This window comes from Coregonus clupeaformis, chromosome 17 (assembly GCF_020615455.1).
Source record: "Coregonus clupeaformis isolate EN_2021a chromosome 17, ASM2061545v1, whole genome shotgun sequence".
In the NCBI taxonomy this organism is placed as follows: Eukaryota; Metazoa; Chordata; class Actinopteri; order Salmoniformes; family Salmonidae; genus Coregonus; species Coregonus clupeaformis.
The window spans coordinates 67,785,932-67,812,318 of NC_059208.1; the positions used below are offsets into that span (position 1 = coordinate 67,785,932).

General features: G+C 41.6%; 1 protein-coding gene and 4 gene segments (V, D, J or C); 3 read left to right on the forward strand and 2 right to left on the reverse strand.

The window, feature by feature from the left end:
• The first annotated feature begins 1,909 nt into the window (after window positions 1–1,909).
• Window positions 1,910–3,434, forward strand: LOC121585840 (C3a anaphylatoxin chemotactic receptor-like). The gene is given in 3 exon segments (XM_041902121.2): window positions 1,910–1,921; window positions 2,543–2,677; window positions 2,679–3,434. Coding segments are annotated over 3 exon segments (903 nt in total).
• A 2,378-nt stretch (window positions 3,435–5,812) lies between these two features.
• Window positions 5,813–6,390, forward strand: LOC123492933. The segment is given in 2 exon segments: window positions 5,813–5,864; window positions 6,050–6,390. Coding segments are annotated over 2 exon segments (393 nt in total).
• A 1,429-nt stretch (window positions 6,391–7,819) lies between these two features.
• Window positions 7,820–13,860, reverse strand: LOC121585841. The segment is given in 2 exon segments: window positions 7,820–8,200; window positions 13,829–13,860. A coding segment is annotated over 1 exon segment (252 nt).
• Window positions 13,861–18,898: 5,038 nt separating this feature from the next.
• Window positions 18,899–19,606, forward strand: LOC123492934. The segment is given in 2 exon segments: window positions 18,899–18,970; window positions 19,163–19,606. Coding segments are annotated over 2 exon segments (363 nt in total).
• A 1,154-nt stretch (window positions 19,607–20,760) lies between these two features.
• LOC121585708 lies at window positions 20,761–22,742 on the reverse strand. The segment is given in 2 exon segments: window positions 20,761–21,122; window positions 22,538–22,742. Coding segments are annotated over 2 exon segments (528 nt in total).
• Window positions 22,743–26,387: the final 3,645 nt, after the last annotated feature.

Below are 26,387 nucleotides of genomic sequence, written 5' to 3' on the forward strand. Positions count from 1 at the left end.
TATGCACAGGATACACATGGTATACACCATCCAACAAAATGCTTACTTGCAGGTTCCTTCTCGACAATGCAACAATAAGAAATAATAATAGATAACAATATGGGTGGCAGGTAGCTTAGTGGGTAAGAGTGTTGTGCCAGTAACCGAAAGGTCGCTGGTTCTAATCCCCGGGCCGACTAGGTGAAAAATCTGTCGATGTGCCCTTAAGCAAGGCACTTAACCCTAAATGCTCCTGTAAGTCGCTCTGGATAAGAGCGTCTGCTAAATGACTAAAATGTAAATATGAACATAAAGGAAATGGCTCAGTAGAATGAAAAAACATTTTTTAGCATAATACAGGAAGGCAAAATGTATAGTACAATACTTACACGTATCAGGGAATGGGGGGATTGGGGGGGAAAGTGCTTTAAATTGTGTAGTAGTAGTATAATAGTAAAAGCCATGTTATCTGGCTACACAAAAGCGATTGTATGTGCATATTCAACCCTTTGTCTCTCTCCCTGTCAGTCAGTTCTATTTCTCTCACTGTGCCCAGATCTCTGCTTCACAATATCTATCACTAAATAAGTATATTCTATTTTCATGCCTCACTATGCTTGTATCCAACAGTCTCTCTCATTATTGTCAGGTCCATCCCTCTAACGTTATCTTCCTCTCCTATCCTCTCTTCCACAGCGCGGTCCCCTACAGTCTCCTCCCTCCCCGTGCTCACCTCCCTGCAGCCGTCTCCGGCCCTGGGCCCGTGGCTGATGTGCCAGCGCCCTGGACCCCCCGCCGTATCGCCCCCAGCTTCCTCTCCCAGGGGCCTGAGCTGGCCGACTTCCAGGAGTCTCTGGTGCAACTCCACCTCTTGGCTCGCTGTTACCGCGACGATAGCGAAGGCATGATGCGCTCCTCCTCAGAAGTGGACGACGATGGTTGACAGTGATGACATCCACAATAGTCATTTTTCTATTTTCTGTCTTCTGCATTGTTAGCCCAGAACGATTCTGCGCACTCCATTTGAATAGATGGGTCTCGATTGACCGCGACTGGTATTGACAGACCCACCCGTCCACATTGTATAGTCATCTGTGGATCTGATCGCGTTCATACAGACTCAGTGAGACTTGATAAGGATTGTGAATTCTGGTTGGGCTGGCTGTTTGAGATGGTGACAGAGAACTGTTACTGTAAAAGGTTGAGGTTTTAACTGACAAAAGGTCATATTTGGACAGTGAAACTAACTCAATCATGAAATAAAGGAGAGAAAACTAGAGGGATAGAAGAAGGAAGGGTCAATGAAGAGATGAAGGGAGAATGCCGGTAGGCTATATATGAGAACTGATAGTCGCTTCCCCCTCAAGTTTCAAAGTTTATTCGCCACGTGCACAGGATACAACAATTCTTACCTTGAGATCTCTTTCCCAACAATGCAGTGATGATAATAATGTAACGACCCGGTATTGTGTTCTGTGTTCGTGGGTGTGTTATCGTTCTCATGGGTGCTAGCAGGGGTTAAATATGCCAGGACAGATGGAAAGGTTGGGGGGGTATGATGGGTAATCCTGCGGGGTTTTGGAATGCTTAAATTGGCGTTACGGTCTCATCTCTCTCTCTTCTGTTTGGGACCCTTGACTTGACATGTTATATTTGTGTATGTTCGAGGTTTAGCGGCGTGGGCTGTGGCCTGAACAATAGCCCATTCAGGAATAAACCTGTGTTCTGCCTGTACACCTGGTGCCCGTCTCTCTTTTACTTTATGACCCAGCTGGGTCATTACAATAATAACAGAAATAACAGAAAATATAATAAAAAAAAAAAAAAAAATATATATATATATATATATATGTGTGTGTGTATCTGCAAATAAATGTGCTTCATACAAATGTCCAGTTGTCAATAACTTCCCATATTAAGATAACATAAGATGGCAGTCATGGTAGGTTTATGCTAGAATCTGTGGCAGGGAGGAAATTAAAAGTGCAATTATGTTTGAAATGTCATTTTTCTATCCTTGCCACTAGCTGGCAGCATTGAAGTATGGCCATAAATTAACAGAGAGGTAAGAAAAAGCTGTTCCTTTAAGCACCAACAACACCGAGATGGATTAAATGCATTACGCATCCATTTCTGTCCAAAGTTCAAATCATTTCAACTTTTTACACAAGTTAAAATCACAAATTAATTGAATGGTGAAAAAATATTTAAAGAACTGTGTGGCTGGTCCCTTAGACACATCTACAATCGGCGTTTGATGTTTTGACTATAGCTTGAAACTATCTTCTCTGTCATGTCTATTTGTGAGAATCGGGTTGGCTATAGCCTGAATGTCAAAATTGAAAGTATCTAACTGTTAACCACACACACACACACAGCTCATTAGGAGGAAGCTGACCAGAAGCAGTTAACCAATATCACTTTCCTTATTGTCACTATCACAAGAGATCAAGAGAAGAGAAACTTTGCGACGATTTCAAAAATGAGAAACAAAGAATTTATGTTTAAAGTGTACTGTCTTCCAGATAGCTATTAGATCTATTATCTTTCACCGACCTTGGAGAACCTCAACTCATCCAACACCTCAAGCTTGGACACCACCTCCCCTTATTCGGGCCGCCTGGGTCTGTGCTGTGCATTGGGCCTCCCTGGTAACATAGCTGTCCTGGTGTTCACCCTGCGCTGCTTGTCCTGACGCCCCCAACTTTACGCTGTGCCTAATACTGAACCTGGCGTCCTCCGACATCTTGTGCCTGGCCTCTGTGCCCGTGTGGATCTATACTCTCCTGTACGGCTGGACTCTGGGCCGTGCCACCTGCAAGTTAGCCACCTTCCTACTCTACCTCAGCCTGTACGTTAACGTGCTAACGGTCACTCTACTCGGTGTCCAGCGCTACCTCCAGGTGCTATACCCGCAGATTTGGAACCGGCTGGTGCGCAAGGGGAAGGTGGTGTTGCTCCTGGCCTTGTGGGGGCTCGCCTGCGCCCTGACTACTTGCTATGTGGGTGATGGCGAGCTCAAGTGCCGGAGACTCATGGGCTCCGATGCTGAAAGAGTAGCGGTCCTCATCTTGGAGACCCTTCTGGGGTTTGTGGTCCCGTTCTCTGAGCTGGTCACGTCCTATTTGTGCCTCCACCGCTGGGTGAACCAGACGGCGCTGTTCAGCAGCGCAAAGTTGACGCGGCTGGTTACCAATGTGGTGGTCACCTTCTTTATCCTCTGGGTCCCTGTGCACATCATCAACATGGTGGACGTTGCCGGTGTGGTGCTGCGGCCTTCCCAGCTAGAGGCGTCGACAGTGCTGCTGCGCCACAGGAGCACGGCAGCATGTGTCGTCCGGAGCTTCACATTTGTTAACAGCTGCCTGGACCCCTTCGCCTCGCGGAAGAACTGGGAGCAGCCCAAGAGGTCGTCTGAGAGGGGCGACAGTGGGAAGCAGGCCACAAAGCTCTGATGTGTCTGAATTCGTCCCCTGCAGGTGCGACTAAAGGGATGTGACTGGCATGCCAACCCATAACTCTCACCCTACCCATAACCAAACCCCCTAACCGTAACAAGTCCTATCACCCCTGCTATTTCGTCCTCAACAAAACCCACATTTTTGGTTGCTGACTCTGGGTCTGTATAGCCTGTACTTTCTATGTATCCATAGGGTAGCCTGGATTCCATAGGGTAGCCTAGATTAGTTCCTTCGGTGATCCATCTCCCTTCAAGCTGGACCTCCATTGGTCAAATCCTTAATTGCTTCTGTCAGCTTTCCTATGCATAAATCATTTGATTTTGTTTTCATTGATACATTGATATATGGTTTCTCTTACAGTACATGTAGGCTACTTCTGCTTTGGTTCAGAGGACCCCCAACTTCCCATAAAATGTTGGACTATTTTATCATACATGTGAAGTTGACTCATTTGAGCTGTGAGCACAATAGAGAAACACACTAGATGTATGCAACAACATTTGTGCCTAAATAGATAAATAAAAGCATGCATTTCAAACCTTGCACCACTGATGCCCAACATGGGCTCAACCATGTCAGTTTCAATCTGAGCCGCAACAAGAAGTGATCCAACTTGCCTACACTGCCAAACTAAATTGTTTGGAGGTAGAACTTGTGAAATGTCCGTTGTAACAAAACATTTGGTACAAGGACAAACAACTTGATCCCCACCCAAAGGACCATGCCTTTAGGTTGAAATGAGAAAAAAGTATAAATCCTCAGCATATATTGATACTGTAAACCATGTATTCAACACTATAGGCTATATTTCTATGTGAATGAGAAGCTCTCAACACCTCTGATATGAGGTATGACTCTGTCAGTCCTCCCTCCTCCCTCTGCCACTTATCATTAGTCCCAAGTCTAGATGCAAGGACTGACAGTCCATGAGATCTACATGATACTGTAGTCTCAAATTTCAAATTTTGTGTACACATTTGTTTACATCCCTGTTAGTGAGCATTTCTCATTTTCCAAGATAATCCATCCACCTGACAGGTGCACCTTGTGCTGGGGACAATAAAAGGTCACTTTAAAATGTGCAGTTTTGTGCCACAGATGTATAAAGTTTTGACAGAGCCTGCAATTGGCATGCTGACTACAGGAATGTCCACCAGAGCTGTTGCCAGTAAATGTAATTAGTTTCTCTACCATAATCCGCCTCCACCGTCGTTTTAGAGAATTTGGTAGTAGCAATTGCATTTTATTGATTGCAATTTGAATGCACAGAGATACTGTGAGGAGATCCTGAGGCCCATTGTTGTGCCATTTATCTGCCGCCATCACCTCATGTTTCAGCATGATAATGCACGGCCCCATGTCGTAAGGATCTGGACACAATTCCTGGAAGCTGAAAATGTCCCAGTTCTTCCATGGCCTGCATTCTCACAAGACATGTAACCCATTGAGCAAGTTTCAGATGCTCTGGATCGACGTGTACGACAGCGTGTTCCAGTTCCCGCCAATATCCATCAACTTCGCACAGCCATTGAAGAGGAGTGGGACAACATTCCACAGGCCACAATCAACAGTCTGATCAACTCTATGCGAAGGATATGTGTCGCGCTGCATGAAGCAAATGGTGGTCAAGCCAGATACTGACTGGTTTTCTGATCCACGCCCCTACTTTTTGTTGTTGTTGAAATCTGTGACCAACAGATGCATATCCGTATTCCCAGTCATGTGAAATCCATTTATTAGGGCCAAAGGAATTTATTTCAATTGACTGAGTTCCTTATATGAACTGTAACTCATTAAAATCTTTGAAATTGTTGCCTGTTACATTTATATTTTTGTTCAGTGTATATTGAATATGCATCTGATTTGAAAGAGTGATTTGGTGCAGTGAACAAGTGACTGAATTTGTTTGTTGTACTCAGTCAATAAAAAATGTGCTTAGAGTTTTGAAACATGAGACATTTTGATGATCTGTTTAGATGTTTGTGCTTAGAGAGAGTGAAAATGTACCACATGCTTGTGAAAATTACACCAAAGTGATTGAAGAAAAATGTAAAATAAAACACGCTCTACATATCACACAGACTGCCGTTACACACTGTGGTCAGAGGAGGGAGACAGAGGTCCACTACAGTCCACCAGGCCCCATTTAAGAAATAGTTGCCTATGATTTTAGTGTTCTCAGATTTGATATACATTAGGCATACTTTTGGAAACTGTTGACTTATTTCATCTCTCTCTCTCTCTGTGTGTGTGTGTGTGTGGGCACACACATTCGCGTAAAATATGAGATATTTGCATAGCTGTCCTGCCTCATTTCTCCACATACTTTTAAAAAGCCAGTGTTGATCACTCCTTTCAGAGCCACAGACACAATGATGATGACACGAATTCTACTGCTGGGGACACTGGGGCTCCTTGTTCAGGGTGAGAGACACTTTGACCAACTTTGATTCATTAAGAGTTTGGCTTCAGAGTTATGCTTCATTCATTAATTTAACATGACACATTTTATTTTTTACATTTTGCATGATAGGCTATGCTTTACGATATGCTTGTTGTTGTGATAACCTTCCTAATCAGCCTTTCTTCACTTTTGTTTTCTTTTTCAGAATCATCAGCAGATATAATTCTGACTCAGTCTCCTGCATCTCAGTCTGTTAGCCCAGGAGAGACTGTCTCTATCAGCTGTACAGCCAGTTCAAGTACTGGTAATTATCTCCACTGGTACCTGCAGAAACCTGGAGAAGCTCCTAAACTCCTGGTTTATTATGCTACAACCCGTCAGTCTGGGATTCCAGGTCGTTTTACTGGGAGTGGATCTGGTCGTCCTTATACTCATTACACTCTGACCATCAGTGGAGTCCAGGCTGAAGATGCAGGAGATTACTACTGTCAGCAGTGTGCCAGCTATCCGTTCACACAGTGTCGTACAAAAACCTCCCTCAGCTAAAGAGGAACTGCTCTGACTCAACAGCTGCAGAGCTACAGAGTCTCCCGTATTCTAAAGTATTCTAAACACCAATTCATCAAAATATGAAAATGCAATACAATAATGTAATTGGTTAGACTTGTCTATGGACTATGATACTGTATGTATCTCTCAATATATTAAGCAAAAATGTTCAAGCTTTGTTAACACACCAGGACCATTAAGGATACAGAGCTGTAGAAAATGGTTTCTTTAGAAGGACATGTTGAACAAAATTCTGAATAGGTTTAGATTTTTGTAAGATAATGTAAGAAGCACCCATTTCAGTACACAACAGCATGAATGTTGACCCTGTCCAAACCCAACTTCCCAACTATTCATGCCCTACTCAACTTCTATACCCCTCCGACCTTGAAAGAGACAATACATTCATATCGATTCCATTCAAGAAGTACTACTTTGATATCATTATGATACAGTATATCTGTCACAAATAAATGTAGTTTACATACTGTATACAAAGCCATAAAAAGACAAAGTGAAGTCCCCGATTTGAACATAATGCAAAGTCTAGCGTGAAGTCTGGTTCCCCAGCCCTAGTCAGCCCTAGTCAGACACACACAGCTGCCCCAGTCCCAGAGGATTTGAGTCTGGGAGATTATGAGCTGTTGTGTGGTTGAAACTCAGATTTGCATGGGCAGGGTGACTGCAACGCTCCCAGAATAAAGCAGTACCATGGTCAGATGTTCACCTATCCCCAGTGTGTTCCATTGAGGTTAGAGCACATGGCTTCAGTATATGTAACATCCAGAGCCATAGTTTTAGAGAGTTAGGCCAACTTTTTAAAATTTTGTTCTAATTAAGTGATAATGCCAGAGAAGCCGGTGTTTGGAGGAAATATTGGCATGGGTGTTGTTAGGCCCGAGACTAAGTCGAGTAACAATGCTATGTAACTGTAATATTCAGTTACATAGCATTGTTTAAATATCCCCCATGTAATGTTAATTAATGCATCATAATGCAGAAACCTCAATGTCCTCTCTAATACATGGCTCTGGCAACATCATAAAGACTAGTGAGTTTAAGGCACATGGCTTCAGTATTAGTTTCACTGTAGATATCCTTTTGACTGGTAAAACATTTGGTCCAATCAGCCAAACATTCATTGAGATAGGTTCTTTGACTGAAATGTATCAGTAACATTATTTTCCATGGCAGAGCATTCCATTCCTTATGAAGACTAAACAAATCATAAAGATTTCAATGTCTAATGGTAAAACTCAATTAAATAATGATATCCAGGCAAACAATTTAAAAGACTGAACGTCTTTATTATCTCAACATGTCAGAACCAACAGCATAACAGCAATAAGGTGCAGAACACGTGACATGAAAGCCAAGCAGATCTATTTGACATCAGAATCAGACATAGAGTATATTATGTTGTTTGTTCCACTATGCTAAAAGCTCCAGCTGGAGGAAGGATTCCCACACAGGACCTCTCTTCATTAATCAGAACACTGGTCTCTCCTCAGTGTCTCAGAGAGAGGAGACTGGGAGCCCTGGGTGGCCTCACAGGTCACAGAGCCCACCTTCCTCCACTGGTCGACAGGAAGGGTCAGGGTGCTGCTCCAGCTGTAGTGGCCTTCCTTCTCCAGGACCCCGGGGCTCCCAGTCACCTCCCAGGTGTTGCTGCTGCTACCGTCCACCTTCCAGCTCAGCTTCCAGTCTGAGGGGAAGCCCTTGTTGGCCAGGCACATGAGAGTGGCCTTGCTCTGCTGCAGCTCAACGCTGGAGGGGGGCAGGACTGTCAAGGTGGGACTAACGTCACCTAAAAGACAGGTGGGATGTTAGGGAGAGGCGAGCTATCAATCAATCACCAGACTGATACGACAATAATGATGCATCAGTTTTACATCTTAGCTGTAAATTACGTTTTTTTTTCCATCTGTAGGTTTCTGTTCCTCAAACAGTCTTTCTGTCTCTCTTTCACTTCACTTTGAGTAGCTACTGAAGCATATTTTAACTACATGAAAAATCAAAATGTAACTATTTAAAATGTCAAATATTTTAGCATGCTTCTCCCTTATTGTAATGGAATAAAATCCTAGGAATCAAACTGCATTTCATTATTAGTTATTATTATTCCACAGAATGTATGAACAATTCTTAAATTATGAATTCATTTAAAATCTGTTGAAAATATGCCTATGCTGAGGAAGTAAAATTCCAGTTGACGTTAAACATCTAACAATAATATACATTTAATTTAAAAGGCACACTAAAACATTTAAAAGTGTTAATTTATCAAAAGAAAATGAATATAGTTATGTGTAATTTACAAGACATTCTATCACAAATTGAAAATAAACATATATTCATATGAACAGTAGAACAGCCGGACTTCGCAAGATAGGAAGACTTTTCAATAGATAGCAAACAGCAAAGAAAATAGCAAATAGGATCAGATAAGATAGCAAAATAGCAAATGGTGAATAGAAAGCAAAATTCAGCAATACTTTGGAGCTGAATGCTGACGGAGTACATTTAAGTTGAATATAACCATCTTAAAACAATTGTATACATTTAAAATAGATTAAAATAAAATGAACAGAAATATGATTTATGAGACAGGGTCTCTTAACAAAAAAGAATAGCTTAAAATTCGAGGTCTAACCAAAAGGTATATTCCGGTTTTCACACAAATGGTGACTCTTATGAAGATAATTACTCTTACCAAAAACATAACCAAGCTGAAAATTGCCTGTCTTAGGTCAGTTAGTTTATTTTAAGAATGTGAAATGTCAGAATAATAGTAGAGAGAATGATTTATTTCAGCTTTTATTTCTTTCATCACATTCCCAGTGGGTCAGAAGTTTACATACACTCAATTAATATTTGGTAGCATTGCCTATAAATTGTTTAACTTGGGTCAAACGTTTCGGGTAGCCTTCCACAAGCTTCCCACAGAGCTGGTGTAACTGAGTCAGGTTTTTAGGCCTCCTTGCTCACACACACTTTTTCAGTTCTGCCTACACATTTTCTATAGGATTGAGGTCAGGGCTTTGTGATGGCCACTCCAATACCTTGACTTTGTTGTCCTTAAGCCATTTTGCCACAACTTTGGAAGTATACTTGAGGTCATTGTCTATTTGGAAGACCCATTTGCGACCAAGCTTTAACTTCCTGACTGATGTCTAGAGATGTTGCTTCAATATAGCCACATCATTTTCCTTCCTCATGATGCCATCTATTTTGTGAAGTGCACCAGTCCCTCCTGCAGCAAAGCACCCCCACAGCATGATGCTGCCACCCCCGTGCTTCACGGTTGGGATGGTGTTCTTCGGCTTGCAAGCGCTCCACCTTTTTCCTCCAAACATAACGATGGTCATTATGGTGTCGTATATGAAGATTATGACTATGTTAATGTTTTTAAGTGGAACCTGAACAGATGTTTCTTTAGCAGAAAGAGAGCCGGTTTTAGTGTGACACCCAGGATAGGACAGAGAAGTATGTGTGTTGTAGACAGGGGATTGGACAGTAGAGGGAGCCACCCATATCTTGGGAAGATTATATATACTGGGTAAAAACGACGAAGAGGTTAGAGCGGCCATTGCAATCTGGGACGCCGTTCTCCGGGTGATCTTGACACCTGTAACTCATGCTGAAAGCTTGTGATATGAATAAACTTATGATCAAGGTTCAGTATGAGCGGACTCCTTTGTTTATCAGCAATAATTGCCAGCATTGACTCGATACTACAATGGCCAAACAGTTCTATTTTTGTTTAATCAGGCCAGAGTACATTTCTCCAAAAAGTACGATCTTTGTCCCCATGTGCAGTTGCAAACCGTAATCAGTCTTTTTTATGTCTGTTTTGGAGCAGTGGCTTCTTCCTTGCTGAGCAGGCTTTCAGGTTATGTTGATATAGGACTTGTTTTACTTTGGATATAGATACTTTTGTACCTGTTTCCTCCAGCATCTTCACAAGGTCCTTTGCTGTTTTTCTGGGATTGATTTGCACTTTTCGCACCAAAGTACGTTCATCTCTAGGAGACAGTCTCCTTCCTGAGCGGTATGACATCTGCGTGGTCCCATGGTGTTTATACTTGCGTACTATTGTTTGTACAGATGAATGTGGTACCTTCAGTCGTTTGGAAATTGCTCCCAAGGATGAACCAGACTTGTGGAGGTCTACCATTTTTAGCCTATCAGAAGCTTCTAAAGCCATGACATAATTTTCTGGAATTTTCCAAGCTGTTTAAAGGCACCGTCAACTAAGTGTATGTGAACTTCTGACCCACTGGAATTGTGATACAGTGAATTATAAGTGAAATAATCTGTCTGTAAACAATTGTTGGAAAAATTACTTGTGTCATGCACAAAGTAGATGTTCTAACCGACTTGCCAAAACTATAGTTTGTTAACAAGAAATTTGTGGAGTGGTTGAAAAACAAGTTTTAATGACTCCAAACTAAGTGTATGTAAACTTCCCACTTCAACTGTAGGTTCAAAACTTTTGTGAAACAGCACAGTTAAAAATATATGGCAAATAGCCGTCAAACTGGATGGACATTTACATTTTACATTTTAGTAATTTAGCAGACGCTCTTATCCAGAGCGACTTACAGTTAGTGAGTGCAGACATTTTTCATACTGACATCAGAAATAGATGGGATAGGTTGAGGGTAGAGGAAGGACAGGACTAAAAACAAACAAAATATAACTACTGTAAAATAGATTGTGTCCGTAAAATGTATATAGTATGTATAAGCTGGAAGTAGAAGCCTAAGTGTTGTTGTTCATTAGTATTACTCATTTTAGGGGAGGGGTGGTAGTGTTAGCAGAAAATAATAAAGGGAAATATATTTTTTAAAGATATGTATACATTGGATTCTAAATAAATCACAGACAGTGTCACCAGCAAAGCATCCCCACACCATAACACCTCCTCCTCCATGCTTTACGGTTGGAACTACACATGCGGAGATCATCCGTTCACCAACACCGTGTCTCACAAAAACACGGCTGTTGGAACCAAAAATGTCCATTGCTCGTGTTTCTTGGCCCAAGCAGGTCTCTTCTTCTTATTCGTGTCCTTTAGTAGTGGTTTCTTTGCAGCAATTCGACCATGAAGGCCTGATTTACAAAGTCCCCTCTGAACAGGTGATGTTGAGATGTGTCTGTGACTTGAACTCTGTGAAGCATTTATTTGGGCTGCAATTTCTGAGGCTGGTAACTCTAATGAACTCTGCAGCAGAGGTAACTCTGGGTCTTCCATTCCTGTTGCCGTCCTCATGAGAGCCAGTTTCATCATAACGCTTGATAGTTTTTGCAACTGCACTTGAAGAAACTTTGAAAGTTCTTGAAATGTTCCATATTGACTGACCTTCATGTCTTAAAGAAATGATGGACTGTCGTTTCTCTTTGCTTATTTGAGCTGTTCTTGCCATAATATGGACTTGGTCTTTTACCAAATAGGGATATCTTCTGTATAACCCCCTACCTTGTCACAACACAACTGATTGGCTCAAACGCATTAAGAAGGAAAGGATTCCACAAATTCACTTTTAAGAAGGCACACCTGTTAACTGAAATGCATTCCAGGTGACTACCTCATTAATCTGGTTGAGAGAATGCCAAGAGTGTGCAAAGCTGTCATCAAGGCAAAGGGTGGCTATTTGAAGAATCTCAAATATAAAATATATTTAACACTTTTTTGGTTACTACACGATTCCATATGTGTTATTTCATAGTTTTGATGTCTTCACTATTATTCTACAATGTAAGAAATAGTAAAAATACAGAAAAACCCTTGAATGAGTAGGAGTGTTCAAACGTTTGACTGGTAGTGTAAATAAATACAGTGGGGAAAAAAAGTATTTAGTCAGCCACCAATTGTGCAAGTTCTCCCACTTAAAAAGATGAGAGAGGTCTGTAATTTTCATCATAGATACACGTCAACTATGAAAGACAAATTGAGAAAAAGAAATACAGAAAATCACATTGTAGGATTTTTAATGAATTTATTTGCAAATTATGGTGGGAAATAAGTATTTGGTCACCTACAAACAAGCAAGATTTCTGGCTCTCACAGACCTGTAACTTCTTCTTTAAGAGGCTCCTCTGTCCTCCACTCGTTACCTGTATTAATGGCACCTGTTTGAACTTGTTATTAGTATAAAAGACACCTGTCCACAACCTCAAACAGTCACACCACAAACTCCACTATGGCCAAGACCAAAGAGCTGTCAAAAGACACCAGAAACAAAATTGTAGACCTACACCAGGCTGGGAAGACTGAATGTGCAATAGTTAAGCAGCTTGGTTTGAAGAAATCAACTGTGGGAGCAATTATTAGGAAATGGAAGACATACCTGACCACTGATAAACTCCCTCGATCTGGGGCTCCACGCAAGATCTCACCCTGTGGGGTCAAAATGATCACAAGAACGGTGAGCAAAAATCCCAGAACCACACGGGGGGACCTAGTGAATGACCTGCAGAGAGCTGGGACCAAAGTAACAAAGCCTACCATCAGTAACACACTACGCCGCCAGGGACTCAAATCCTGCAGTGCCAGACGTGTCCCCCTGCTTAAGCCAGTACATGTCCAGGCCCGTCTGAAGTTTGCTAGAGTGCATTTGGATGATCCAGAAGAGGATTGGGAGAATGTCATATGGTCAGAAGAAACCAAAATATAACTTTTTGGTAAAAACTCTACTTGTCGTGTTTGGAGGACAAAGAATGATGAGTTGCATCCAAAGAACACCATACCTACTGTGAAGCATGGGGGTGGAAACATCATGCTTTGGGGCTGTTTTTCTGCAAAGGGACCAGGACGACTGATCCGTGTAAAGGAAAGAATGAATGGGGCCATGTATCGTGAGATTTTGATTGAAAACCTCCTTCCATCAGCAAGGGCATTGAAGATGAAACGTGGCTGGGTCTTTCAGCATCACAATGATCCCGAACACACCGCCCGGGCAACGAAGGAGTGGCTTCGTAAGAAACATTTCAAGGTCCTGGAGTGGCCTAGCCAGTCTCTTGATCTCAACCCCATAGAAAATCTTTGGAGGGAGTTGAAAGTCCGTGTTGCCCAGCGACAGCCCTAAAACATCACTGCTCTAGAGGAGATCTGCATGGAGGAATGGGCCAAAATACCAGCAACAGTGTGTGAAAACCTTGTGAAGACTTTCAGAAAACGTTTGACCTGTGTCATTGCCAACAAAGGGTATATAACAAAGTATTGAGAAACTTTTGTTATTGACCAAATACTTATTTTCGACCGTAATTTGAAAATAATTTCATGTGTCCCTATGATGAAAATTACAGGCCTCTCTCATCTTTTTAAGTGGGAGAACTTGCACAATTGGTGGCTGACTAAATACTTTTTTCCCCCACTGTATAGATATATACATAAAAATTGTAATTAGTAATTAGAGGTAGGTAAACTTACTTCCAACATCCAGTCTAGTGCCTCCACCAAAAGTGTACCCCAGTTATACAATCTCATTTAGCGGCCGTACAAAAATCTCTGACACTATAGAGACACTGCTTTCGCTCTTTGTAAAGCTACATTTTTCTACACCACCCTGTTCCAAATTAATACACACTGTATAACCTTGTTTGATATATTATATCTGGAATAGGCATATTCATTTAACTCAGTTTACTTCTAAGGAAAATAAATTCAACACAAATTCTCCCAAAATAAATATACATTTCTACTTTCTATTTAAGGGAGTTGTAATACTGTTAAGAAAATGAATTGGGATTTTGATATCAGATGTCAAGCTCTAGAATTGAATACTTACTGACAACATTCAGTTTGGTCCCTCCACCGAAAGTCCACCACAGTGAGAAAGTCTGATTGACTGGCTGTGCAAAAATCTCCAGACAGACAGAGGGAAATGGTAATAGAGACATGGCACTGCTCTCTGAATGCTGCTTTGTAACTAATACTGTGGAACTTCAGTAGATTGGACACATTCATGTTCCCCATTGAACTTTCAACATTTTGAAAACTGCTTTGGACTATGTTGACATACAGTGCCTTCAGAAAGTATTCACACCCCTTGACTTTTTCCCAAAACAATTGTGTAACAGCCTGAATTTAAAATAGATTAAATTGAGATTTTGTGTCACTGGCCTGCACACAATACCCCATAATGTGAAAGTGGAATTATGTGGTTAGACATTTTTACAAATTAAGTAAAAACAGCTGAAAAGTATTCAACCCCTTTGTTATGGCAAGCCTAAATAAGACTACACATTTGCTTAACAAGTCACATAATAAGTTTCATGGACTCACTCCGTGTGCGATAACAGTGTTTAACATGATTTTTAAATGACTACCTCATCTCTGTACCCCACACATACAATTGTCTTTAAGGTCCCTCGGTCAAGCAGTGAATTTCAAACACAGGTTTGACCAGAAAGGTTTTCCAACGTCTCGCAAAGAAGGGCACCTATTGGTAGATGGGTAAAAAAATGAAGCAGACATTGAATATCCCTTTGAGCATGGTGAAGTTATTAATGACATTTTGGATGGTATATTTTTTTCAGGATAAATTAAACAGAATAGAGCTAAGCTCAGGCAAAATCCTAGACGAAAACCTGATTCAGTCTGCTTTCCAACAGACTCTTGGAGACAAATTCATCTTTCAGCAGGACAATAACCTAAAACACAAGGCCAAATATACACTCGAGTTGCTTACCAAGACGACATTGAATGTTTCTGAGTGGCCTACATATAGTTACAGTTTTACATTTACATTTACATTTACGTCATTTAGCAGACGCTCTTATTCAGAGCGACTTACAAATTGATGCATTCAACTTATGATAGCCAGTGGGACAACCCCCCTATTTTATTATTTATTATTTATTTATTATTTTTTTAATTCCAGGTATTCCTTAAAGAGGTAGGGTTTCAAGTGTCTCCGGAAGGTGGTCAGTGACTCCGCTGTCCTGGCGTCATGGGGGAGCTTGTTCCACCATTGGGGTGCCAGAGCAGCGAATAGTTTTGACTGGGCTGAGCGGGAACTGTGCTTCCGTAGAGGTAGGGGGGCTAGCAGGCCAGAGGTGGATGAACGTAGTGCTCTCGTTTGGGTGTAGGGTCTGATCAGAGCCTGAAGGTAAGGAGGTGCCGTTCCCCTGACAGCGCCGTAGGCAAGCACCATGGTTTTGTAGTAGATGCAAGCTTCAACTGGAAGCCAGTGGAGTGTGCGGAGGAGCGGGGTGACATGAGAGAACTTGGGAACGTTGAACACCAGACGGGCTGCAGCGTTGTAGATAAGTTGTAGGGGTTTAATGGCACAGGCAGGGAGCCCAGCCAACAGCAAGTTGCAGTAATCCAGACGGGAGATGACAAGTGCCTGGATTAGGACCTGTGCCTGGATTAGGATCTGTGCCGTAAGGTAGGGTCGTACTCTGCGAATGTTGTAGAGCATGAACCTGCAGGATCGGGGTACTGCTTTGATGTTAGCGGAGAATGACAGGGTGTTGTCCAGGGTCACGCCAAGGTTCTTTGCACTCTGGGAGGAGGACACAATGGAGTTGTCAACCATGATGGCGAGATCATGGAGCGGGCAGTCCTTCCCCGGGAGAAAGAGCAGCTCCGTCTTGCCGAGGTTCAGCTTGAGGTGGTGATCCAACATCCACACTGATATGTCTGCCAGACATGCAGAGATGCGATTCGCCACCTGGTTATCAGAAGGGGGAAAGGAGAAAATTAATTGTTTTGACTTAAATCGTCTTGAAAATCTGTGGCAAGACATGAAAATGGCTGTCTAGCAATGATCAACAACCAACTTGACAGAGCTTGAAGAAGTTTTTATAGAATAATGTGCAAATAATGTAAAATCCAGGTTTGCAAAGATCTTAGAGACTTACCCAGAAAGACTCACAGCTGTAATCACTGCCAAAGGTCATTCGAACATGTATTGACTCAGGTATGTGAATACTTACTGAATGTAATGAAGATATATTCCTTTTTTTTAATGTTCATAAATGTTTTAGAATTTTTTAAATTCTTCTTCCATTTTGACATTACATAGTATTTTGTGTAGATTGTGCACAAAAAATGACAATTAAATCAAATTTATACCATGGCATTGTTGAATACTCATTTCTGATTGGCTTGAAGGGCATTCTAGAGCTTGCATTATTTAATTGATAATGCCAGAGAAGCCGGTGTTTGGAGGATATATTGGTACGGGTGTAGTTAGGCATGAGGCAAAGTCAAGGGCTGGTAAACCGTGTTAATATGTCCTCCAAACACCGACTTCGAAGGCATTATCACTTTTAGACAACGGGTTACCAACATATCCCGACACAAATCTAAGGTTGTTAACGTTCTTATCCCTTGCTTGCTAGCTAGCCAACTATGGCTAACTTACAGTCACGTCAAACTGTGCAACCAAAATAACAACAAAGTAGCTGCATTTGCGTTTGTTTAAGCTGTTTTCTACTTACATTTATTTGGATACATCCATAACATTGAGCTAATGATGCACGATTGCTCCTGGCATACAAAATGTGCTCTCTAGTCAGGACACTGCTGTTCAGAGGAGCTAGCCAACAACACATCTAACACAATCACTTCAAACTGAAGCTGGAAAGTCTGCAAACTAGCTGTATTTCATTTAGTTTTCTATTGACATTTCACGAATAGATGAGTCTAGATTGACTTCGACTAGTATTGACAGACCCACCCATCCACATTGTATAGTCATCTGAGGATCTGATCGCCTTCACACAGACTCAGTGAGACTCGATAAGGATTGTGAATTCTGGTTGGAAATAATGGACTCGCTGTTTGAGATGTTGACAGTTACAGGAAAAGGTTGAGGTTTCAACTGACAAAGATAGTATTTGGACAGTGAAACTAACCATATCATGAAATAAAGGAGAGAAAAATAGAAGGATATAAGAAGGAGAGGTCAATGAAGAGATGAAGGGAGAATGCCGGTAGGCTATATATGAGAACTGATAGTCGCTTCCCCCTCTATGTGTATCTGCAAATAAATGTGCTTTATACAAATGTCCAGTTATTGTCAATAGCTTCCCAAATGAAGATAACATAAGACAGCAGTCATGGTAGATTTATGCTTGAATCTGTGGCAGGGAGGACATTTTAAGTGCAATCATTCCAGTGGGCACAGACTCAATTCAACGTCTATTCCACGTTGGTTCAACATAACTTCATAGAAATGACGTGGAAACAACGTTGAGTCAACCAGTGTGTGGGATGTTTGATGTTCTTTTGCCGTTATGTTGCCACTAGATGGAAGTACAAGCATGTCCATAGATAAATAAAAATGAAAAAAAGATAGATCAATGCAAATAGTCTGGGTAGCCATTTGGTTAGCTGTTCAGGAGCCTTATGGCTTGGGGGTAGAAGCTGTTAAGAAGCCTTTTGGACTAGACTTGGCGCACCGGTACCACTTGCCGTGCGGTAGCAGAGAGAACAGTCTATGACTAGGGTTGCTGGAATCTTTGGCAATTTTTAGGGCCTTCCTCTGACACCGCCTGGTATAGAGGTCCTGGATGGCAGGAAGGTTGGCTCCAGTGATGTACTGGGCCATACGCACTACCGTCTGTAGTGCCTTGCGGTCGGACGCCAGTCAGGATGCTCTCGATGGTGCAGCTGTAGAACTTTTTGAGGGTCTGAGGATCCATGCCAAATCTTTTCAGTCTCCTTAGGGGGAATAGGAGTTGTTGTGCCCTCTTCATGATTGTCTTGGTGTGTTTGGACCATGACAGTTTGTTGGTGATGTGGACTCCAAAGTATTTGAAGCTCTCAACCTGCTCCACCACAGCCCCGTCGATGAGAATGGGGGCATGCTCGGCCCTCCTTTTCCTGTAGTCCACGATCATCTCCTTTGTCTTGATCACGTTGAGGGAGAGGTTGTTATCCTGGCACCACACGGCCAGGTCTCTGACCTCCTCCCTATAGGCTGTCTCATCGTTATCGGTGATCAGGCCTACCACCGGCAAACTTAATGATGGTGTTGGAGTCGTGCTTGGCCATGCGGTCATGGGTGAACAGGAAGTACAGGAGGGGACTGAGCACGCACCCCTGAGGGGCCCCCGTGTTGAGGATCAGTGTGGCAGATGTGTTGTTACCTATCCTTACCACCTGGGGGTGGCCCATCAGGAAGTTCAGGATCCAGTTGCAGAGCGAGGTGTTTAGTCCCAGGGTCCTTAGTTTAGTGATGAGCTTTGAGGGCAATATGGTATTGAATGCTGAATGTCAATGAATACTATTCTCACGTAGGTGCTCCTTTTTGTCCAGGTGGGAAAGGGCAGTGTGGAGTGCAATAGAGATTGCGTCATCTGTGGATCTGTTGGGGCGGTATGCAAATTGCAGTGGGTCTAGGGTTTCTGGGGTTTTCTGTGTGTGTGCATGTGCACGGTGCGTGTATTTGCGGAAAAGATGAAAGCTTTGCATAGCTGTCCTGCCTCATTGCTACACATACTTTTAAAACCCAAGTGTTGATCAGTGACTGTTCACTCCTTTCAGAGCAACTGACACACAGCACAATGATGTTGTCACTGATTCTACTGCTGGGGACACTGGGGCTCCTTGTTCAGGGTGAGAGACACTTTGACCAACTTTAATTTATGATGTGTTTTAACCTTAATTTGTGAATATTGAAGATAAAAAGAAAAACAAATCATCTGGTGTTGCCTGATATGTTTCATGATAGGCTTTGGAAGATTAGCAATGTCTATTTGTTGTGATAACCTTATAAATCAGCCTTTCTTCACTTTTTCTTTTTTTCAGAATCATCAGCAGATATAATTCTGACTCAGTCTCCTACATCTCAGTCTGTTAGCCCAGGAGATACTGTCTCTATCAGCTGTACAGCCAGTTCAAGCACCAGTAATTTTCTCCACTGGTACCTGCAGAAACCTGGAGAAGCTCCTAAACTCCTGGTTTATTATGCTACAAATCGTCAGTCTGGGATTCCAGGTCGTTTCAGTGGAGGTGGATCTGGTACTCAATATACTCTGACCATCACTGGAGTGCAGGCTGAAGATGCAGGAGATTACTACTGTCAGCAGAGTAAAAGCTCTCCGTTCACACAGTCTTAGAGCGCCGTACAAAAACCTCCCTCAGCTAAAGAGGAACTGCTCTGACTCAACAGCTGCAGAGCTACATAGTCTCCCGTATTCTAAAGTATTCTAAACACCAATTCATCAAAATATGACACTACAATGCGATAATGTAATTGGTTAGACTTGTCTATAGACTATTATACTGTACATATCTCAATATATTAAGCAAAAATTGTCATCTTTGTAAACATACTGGGACCACTAAGGATACAGAGCTGTAGAAAATGCTTTCTTTTGAAGGACGTGTTGAACAAAATTCAGAATAGGTTTGATTTATCTTCATATTGTAAGAAGAACCTGTTTCAGTACACAATAGCATCAAAGTTGACCCTGTCCGAACCCAACTATTCATGCCCTACTCAACTTCTACAGTGTACCCCTCCAACCTTGAAAGAGTGAATACAGTCATATAAATTGGATTCAATAAGTACTACTTTGATATCATTATGATACAGTATATCTGCCACAAATAAATGTAGTTTACGTAGCCATATAAAGACCTGAGAGTGAAGTCCCCAATTTGAACGTTATGCAAAGTCTAGCATGAAGTTTGGTTCCCCAGCCCTAGTCAGCCCTACTCAGACACACACAGCTGCCTCAGGCCCAGAGGATTTGAGTCTGGGAGATTGTGAGCTGTTGTGTGATTGAAAGTAATATTTGCATGGGCAGGGTTACCGCAACACTCCCAGAATAGAACAGCACCGTGGCCAGATGTTTACCTGTCCCCAGAGAGTTCCAGTGAGTTTAGAGCACATTGCTTCAGTATTAGTATCATCATGAAGACCAGTAGGTTTAGATCACATGGCTTCAGTATTAGTATCATTGTAGATCTCCTTTTGACTTGTACCAAATGTGCCCCAATCATCCAAGCATTCATTGAGAGAGGTTCATTAACTGAAATGTATTAGTCAAATCATTTTCCATGTCAGAGCTTTCCATTCCTTATGAAATCTAAACAAATCATGAAGATCTCAATGTCTAATGGTAAAACTCATGAAATAATGATATCCAGGCAAACAATTCATAAGATTGACCGTCTTTATTATCTCAACATGTCAGAACCAACAGCATTACAGCAATTAGGTGCAGAACAAGTGATATGAAAGCCAAGCAGATCTATTTGACATCAGAATCAGACATAGAGTATATTCTGTTGTTTGTTCCACTATGCTAAAAGCACCAGCTGGAGGAAAGATTCCCACACAGGGTTCAGCCCAGCACAAGTGTGCTAGTATTGCTGGAACAGTAAGAAGGAGAGGGGGGGGACTCATTAATCAGTGGAGTCAGAGAGAGGGGGACTCATTAATCAGAACACTGGTCTCTCCTCAGTGTCTCAGAGAGTGGAGACTGGGAGCCCTGGGTGGCCTCACAGGTCACAGAGCCCACCTTCCTCCACTGGTCGACAGGAAGGGTCAGGGTGCTGCTCCAGCTGTAGTGGCCTTCCTTCTCCAGGACCCCGGGGCTCCCAGTCACCTCCCAGGTGTTGCTGCTGCTACCGTCCACCTTCCAGCTCAGCTTCCAGTCTGAGGGGAAGCCCTTGTTGGCCAGGCACATGAGAGTGGCCTTGCCCTGCTGCAGCTCAACGCTGGAGGGGGGCAGGACTGTCAAGGTGGGACTAACGTCACCTAAAAGACAGGTGGGATGTTAGGGAGAGGCGAGCTATCAATCAATCACCAGACTGATACGACAATAATGATGCATCAGTTTTACATCCTAGCTGTAAATGAAGGCTTTGTCTATCAGTAGTTTTCTGTTCCTCAAACTCTTTCAGCTACTAAATATTATAACTACATGAGATGACTGAAAGTACACTCAACTATCTTCCAAATATAACTATTTAAAATGTGAAATATTTCAGCATACTTCTCCCTTATTGTAAGGGAATCAAATCCTAGGAGTCAAACTGCATTTCATTATTTATTATTATTATTTTAAAGAACATTCCACAGATTGTACGACCTATTCTTAAATTATGAATTCATTTAAAATCTGTTGAAAATAAGCCTATGCTGAGGAAGTAAATTCCAGTTGACTGTAACAATTTAAAAAATAATATACATTTCATTCAAAAGACACACTAAAACATTTAAAAGTTTTAATTCATGGAAATAAAATGAATTAAGTTATAGTGTAATTTACGAGACATTCTATCAAGTTGAAACCAAACGTATATTCATATGAACAGCAGGGCAGCAGGACTTTGCAAGATAGCAAAACGTTTCAATCGATAGCAAATAGCAAATAAAATAGCAAATGAGATCAAATAAGATAGCAAAAAATAAATAGCAAGTAAAACTAAGCAATACTTTGCAGTTGAATGCTGAAGGAGTAAATTTAAGTTGAGTATAACTATCTTACAACAATTATATACATTTAAAAGACAAAAGACAAGATAAAATGAATAGAGCTATGATCAATGAGACAGGATCTCTTAACCAAAAATAATAGCTTAAAATTCGAGGTCTAACCAAACGTTATATTCAGCTTTTCACACAAATGGTAAGGCTTATGAAGAGAATAATTATTTTACCAAAAACATAATCATGCATAGTATTTTTTTAAATGTTAATCTTAGTTTCTTTTCTCACATGATCATCAATGCATTTGTATGCGAGGTCAGAACATTCTCTTTAATTAGTAATTAGAGGTAGGTAAACTTACTTCCAACATCCAGTCTAGTGCCTCCACCAAAAGTGTACCACAGTGATACAATCTCATTTAGTGGCCGTACAAAAACCTCTGACACTATAGAGACACTTCTTTCGCTCTTTGGAAAGCTATATTTAGCTAAATCACTCTGATTTCAACAATAACCCTGTTCCAAAATAATACACACTGTATAAGCTCCTTGTTTGATATATTATAACTTGAATCAGCATTTTAATTTAACTCAATTTACTTCTAAGGAAAATAAATGCAACACAAATTCTCCAAAAATAAATATACATTTCTACTTTCTATTTAAGGGTGTTGCAATATAGTTAAGAACATTAATTGGGATTTTGATATCAGAGGTCAAGCTCTAGAACTGAATACTTACTGCCAACGCTCAGTTTGGTCCCTCCACCGAAAGTCCACCACAGTGATAGAGTCTGATTGACTTGCTGTACATAAACCTCCAGACAGACACAGAGGGGAACGATAACGGAGACATGGAGCTGCTCACTGAATGCTGCTTTGTAACTGATACCCCCTACTGGTACACTCAGGAACTCCAGTAGGTTGGACAATCTCACGTTCTCCATTGGAAATTAAACAGTATGAAAACTGCTGTGGACTATGTTGATATACAGTGCCTTCAGAAAGTATTCACATGGATTTTAAATGGAATGGATTAAATTGAGATTTTGTGTCACTGGCCTGCACACAATGCCCCATAATGTCAAAGTGGAATTATATTTGAGGACTCGCTCTGTGTGCAATAATGGTGTTTAACATGATTTCTGAATGACTACCTCATCTCTGCACCCCACACATACAATTATCTGTAAGGTCCCTTAGTCGAGCAGTACATTTTGAACACAGATTCCACCACAAAGGGGCGGCAGGTAGCTTAGTGGTTAAGAGTGTTGTGCCAGTAACCGAAAGGTCGCTGGTTCTAATCCCCGAGCTGACTAGGTGAAAAATCTGTCGATTTGCCTTTGAGCAAGGCACTTAACCCTAATTGCTCTGGATAAGAGCGTCTGCTAAATTATGTAAATGTAAAGACAAGGGAGGTTTTCCAATGCCTCGCAAAGAAGGGCACCTATTGTTAGATAGGTTTTTAAAAAATGGACTTTGAGCATAGTAAAGTTATTTATTCCACTTTGGATTGTATATCAATACACCCAGTCACTACAAGGATACAGGCGTCCTTCCTAACTCAGTTGCCGGAGGAACTGCTCAGGGATTTCACCATGAGGCCAATGGTGACATTAAGATAGTTACAGAGTTTGATGGCTGTGATAGGAGAAAATTGAGGATGGATCACCAACGATATAGTTAGTCCACAATACAGTACTAACCTAAATGACAGAGTGAAAAGAAGGAAGCCTGTACAGAATACAAATATTCCAAAACATTCATCCTGTTTGCACTAAAGTAAAACTGCAAAAAAATTAACTTTATGTTTTGAATACAAAGTGTTATGTTGAGGGCAAATCCAATAAAACACATCACTGAGTTCCATTCTTTTTTTGTATAAATGAAATGAAATAGAGCTAAGCACAAGCAAAATCCTAGAGGAAAACCTGGTTCAGACTGCTTTCCAACAGACATTGGGAGACAAATTCACCTTTCAGCAGGACAATAACCTAAAACACAAACTGGAGTTCCTTACCAAGATGACATTCAATGTCTCTGAGTGGCCTACAAGTAGTTACAGTTTTGACTTAAATCATTGACAAAAAATGACAAATCCAGTTTCGACTTAGATCGTTGACAAGAAATGACAATTAAATCCATTTGAATCCCACCTTGTTACACAACAAAATGTGGAAAAAGTCAAACAAGTCCAAATTTTTTACATAATGATTTATAAAAAGATGTGTCATCGGTATTTTGCGGAAGAGGCACAATGTCTGGAACATTCTTCCTAGTAAGTGGTTCCTGCTCCACGGAGCAAACATATGCTAGGCAGGACGCTAGATACTCTAGTGCGTTCAAACAGTATCGTCAGCGTTTGATTTGGTTTTAGCTGCCGGTTATGGGCAAGACTCGCAGGAGGTATGTTTGGAAATGAATTTGATCAAGCTATGTAGCCTTTTGATTCATTTTTGGTGAATAAATACAACAAAAATGTTTTGTTGTTTCTTTGTAATACTAGCCACCTAGCAATTTTATCAAGTTAGCTTTTTTATCATGTCTCCAATCTCCCAACCTCATAATTAGCTACCAATCCCCCCCCCAGCTTTCACCTGGATTCACCTGGTCAGTATGTCATGGAAAGAGCAGGTGTCCTTAATGTTTTGTACACTCAGTGGAAGGTGATTTGTAGATCAGTCAGTCGGCAGCTGCTGCGACAGATGCACCTCAGTGCAACATGGCAGTGTTGCCATTGTTTATACAAAAATTATTCATAATTTCGAAATAAACATGTCTCCAACCCCCATATCACACACTCACAAACTGAACATATGTGTGTACATTGTACAATCAATTGGTGAGAGAGAGACTCAAATATCGCATTCATTTGTACATATCGACTGTATACATGAATTGTGGGAAAGCTGTTTCAGTCATGTCTTTGGTCACATTCACATGGGTCAAACAAAAACACCCTAATAATTGGTTGACAATAGAGCCTCCCATAATGCAGGCGATGGCTGCAAGTTGCAGCTGGTGAGGAGCAACTGCAGAAACCTGCAGTGGTCTATAGTCAAAACTTCATGACCTTTGATCAAATGGTTTTTGTAAAGGTCATGCAGTCATCATGTAGGCGCAAGTCTGGCAATTTTTATCCCCATAACGCAACACACTTTGGAAGGCGTGACCAATGATGGTCACGGACATGACAAAAGCGATCCGCTCGAATGTGCCCATTTTCTATTTTCTGTCTTCTGTATTGTTAGCTTAGAATAAATAGATGGGTCTTGATTGGCTGCAACTATGTTGACAGACCCATTGTATAGTCATCTGAGGATCTGATCACATTCATAAAGACTCTGTGAGACTTGATAAGGATTGTGAATTCTGGTTGGAAATAATGGACTGGCTGTTTGAGATGTTGACAGTTACAGTAAAAGGTTGAGGTTTCAACTGACAAAGATAGTATTTGGACAGTGAAACTAACTCAATCATGAAATAAAGGAGAGAAAAATAGAGGGATAGAAGAAGGAAAGGTCAATGAAGAGATGAAGGGAGAATGCCGGTAGGCTATATATGAGAACTGATAGTCGCTTCCCCCTCTATGTGTATCTGCAAATAAATATAAATATCCAGTTATTGTCAATAGCTTCCCAAATTAAGATAACATAAGATAGCAGTCATTGTAGATTTATGCTAGAATCTGTGGCAGGGAGGAAATTAAAAGTGCAATCATCCCACTGGGCACAGATGTCAATGTAATGTCTGTTCCACGTTGGTTCAATATAATTTCATTGAAATGACGTGGAAACGTGGCACAGCGGTCTAAGGCACTGCATTGCAGTGCTTGAGGCATCACTACAGACCCGGGTTCGATCCCAGGCTGTGTCACAGCTGGCGGTGACCGGGAGACCCATGCGGCGGTGCACAATTGGCCCAGCGTCATCCGGATTAGGGGAGGGTTTGGCCGGCCGGGCTTTCCTTGTCCCATCGCGCTCTAGTGACTCCTTGTGGTGGGCTGGGCGCCTGCAAGCTGGACGGTGTTTCCTCCGACACATTGGTGCGGCTGGCTTCTGGGTTAAGCGAGCAGTGTGGCTTGGCAGGGTTGTGTTTCAGAGGATGCATGGCTCTCGACCTTCTCCTCTCCCGAGTCTGTAAGGGAGTTGCAGCGATGGGACAAGACTGTAACTACCAATTGGGGAGAAAAAGGGGTAAAAGTACAACAACAAATGGCGTGGAAACAATGTTAATTAAACCAGTGTGTCCCAAGTGTGAGGTTTGAGATTAAATGCATGAAGAACTCATTATTTATCCATCAAACGTTCAAATTAACTTTTTACACACTGTTAAAATCATAATGAATAATTTTTTATGGGAGTTAAATATACACCAACTGAGAGGCTGGCCCCTAGACACATCTACAATCCGCAGTATAAGTCTTGCCTATATATACTGTATACTCAGTGTATACTCTATGTACTCAATGTGCCTCTCTCTCTCTCTCTCTCTCTCTCTCTCTCTCTCCCTCTCTCTCTCTCCCTCTCTCTCTCTCCCTCTGTCACTCACACACTCGCTCGTGTGCACACACACACACACACACACACACA